Source organism: Sphaeroforma arctica (assembly GCF_001186125.1).
Source record: "Sphaeroforma arctica JP610 unplaced genomic scaffold supercont1.4119, whole genome shotgun sequence".
NCBI classification, from domain to species: Eukaryota; class Ichthyosporea; order Ichthyophonida; genus Sphaeroforma; species Sphaeroforma arctica.
In genome coordinates, this window is record NW_014036439.1 from 1 (window position 1) to 830 (window position 830).

General features: G+C 39.2%; 1 protein-coding gene across 1 annotated transcript; it reads right to left on the reverse strand.

The window, feature by feature from the left end:
• Positions 1-274: 274 nt before the first annotated feature.
• Positions 275-530, reverse strand: SARC_14080 (hypothetical protein; the record flags this gene model as incomplete). The annotated part of the gene is made up of 1 exon (XM_014291785.1): positions 275-530. A coding segment is annotated over one exon (256 nt), but the record flags the coding sequence as incomplete, so codon positions are not given.
• Positions 531-830: the final 300 nt, after the last annotated feature.

Consider the following 830-nt stretch of genomic DNA (forward strand, 5'->3'; position numbering starts at 1 on the left):
TATATTAATAATTTTTACGTAGCCCAGTATGAAGTGGTATATGTAAGTTCGTTATACATGTGGGTTGATGAGCATATAAAGTATAGGGTATGGACATCAGCGCCAGTAGGGTAGATCACTTTAAACCACATGTTCTAATACCAAAGTCTTATACTTTTGCGGTGCTCACGGTGGAATGAGGGCGTCCTCTAAATACAGTCATATCTGTACCCGCTGTACATTTTCGTAAAAGGATCTGCATCTAATAACTCATGTTCGATAGAGTAGAGCATAGCTAAACTAGAAGAGGTGTGATGGTAATTAATGTACTTCCCAGTAGTCTCCATCCACGATTTGCTAAGCATACCTTTTCCACCTTTTTTTTCCCCGGTTTCTTGGGTTTCTTGGTCACTTCTGCCAAAGGCTGTGCGCTTTCGCCTTCAGCTGGTTCTGCAACCTCATCTGTATTGTTTTGAACGGGTGCATCTACATCCATCGCAACTAGTTCCATTTTCGCGTTGTACTCGCTTGAAGCCGTGCACACTACTTGCCTGCCTGTCACAAGGAAATATATGAAAAGGTGCTAGAATAGTACAGACTCTATATAATGAATTGAAAGGCAAAAGATCCCACTTGTTGATGTTTCCAGGTCTCGTCTTGTCGAAAGGCCACAAGGGTGAAGGGATACATACATACTATTTACATTTATATAATGAATACACATCTAACCAAAAAAAAAAACATGCTATTTATAATATATTTATATATTGAATACACATCTAACTATAAAAAAAAGGGATGGTGCATGTTTTTACCCGCCAAAACTACCCTCTGCATGTACTATGTAGCAC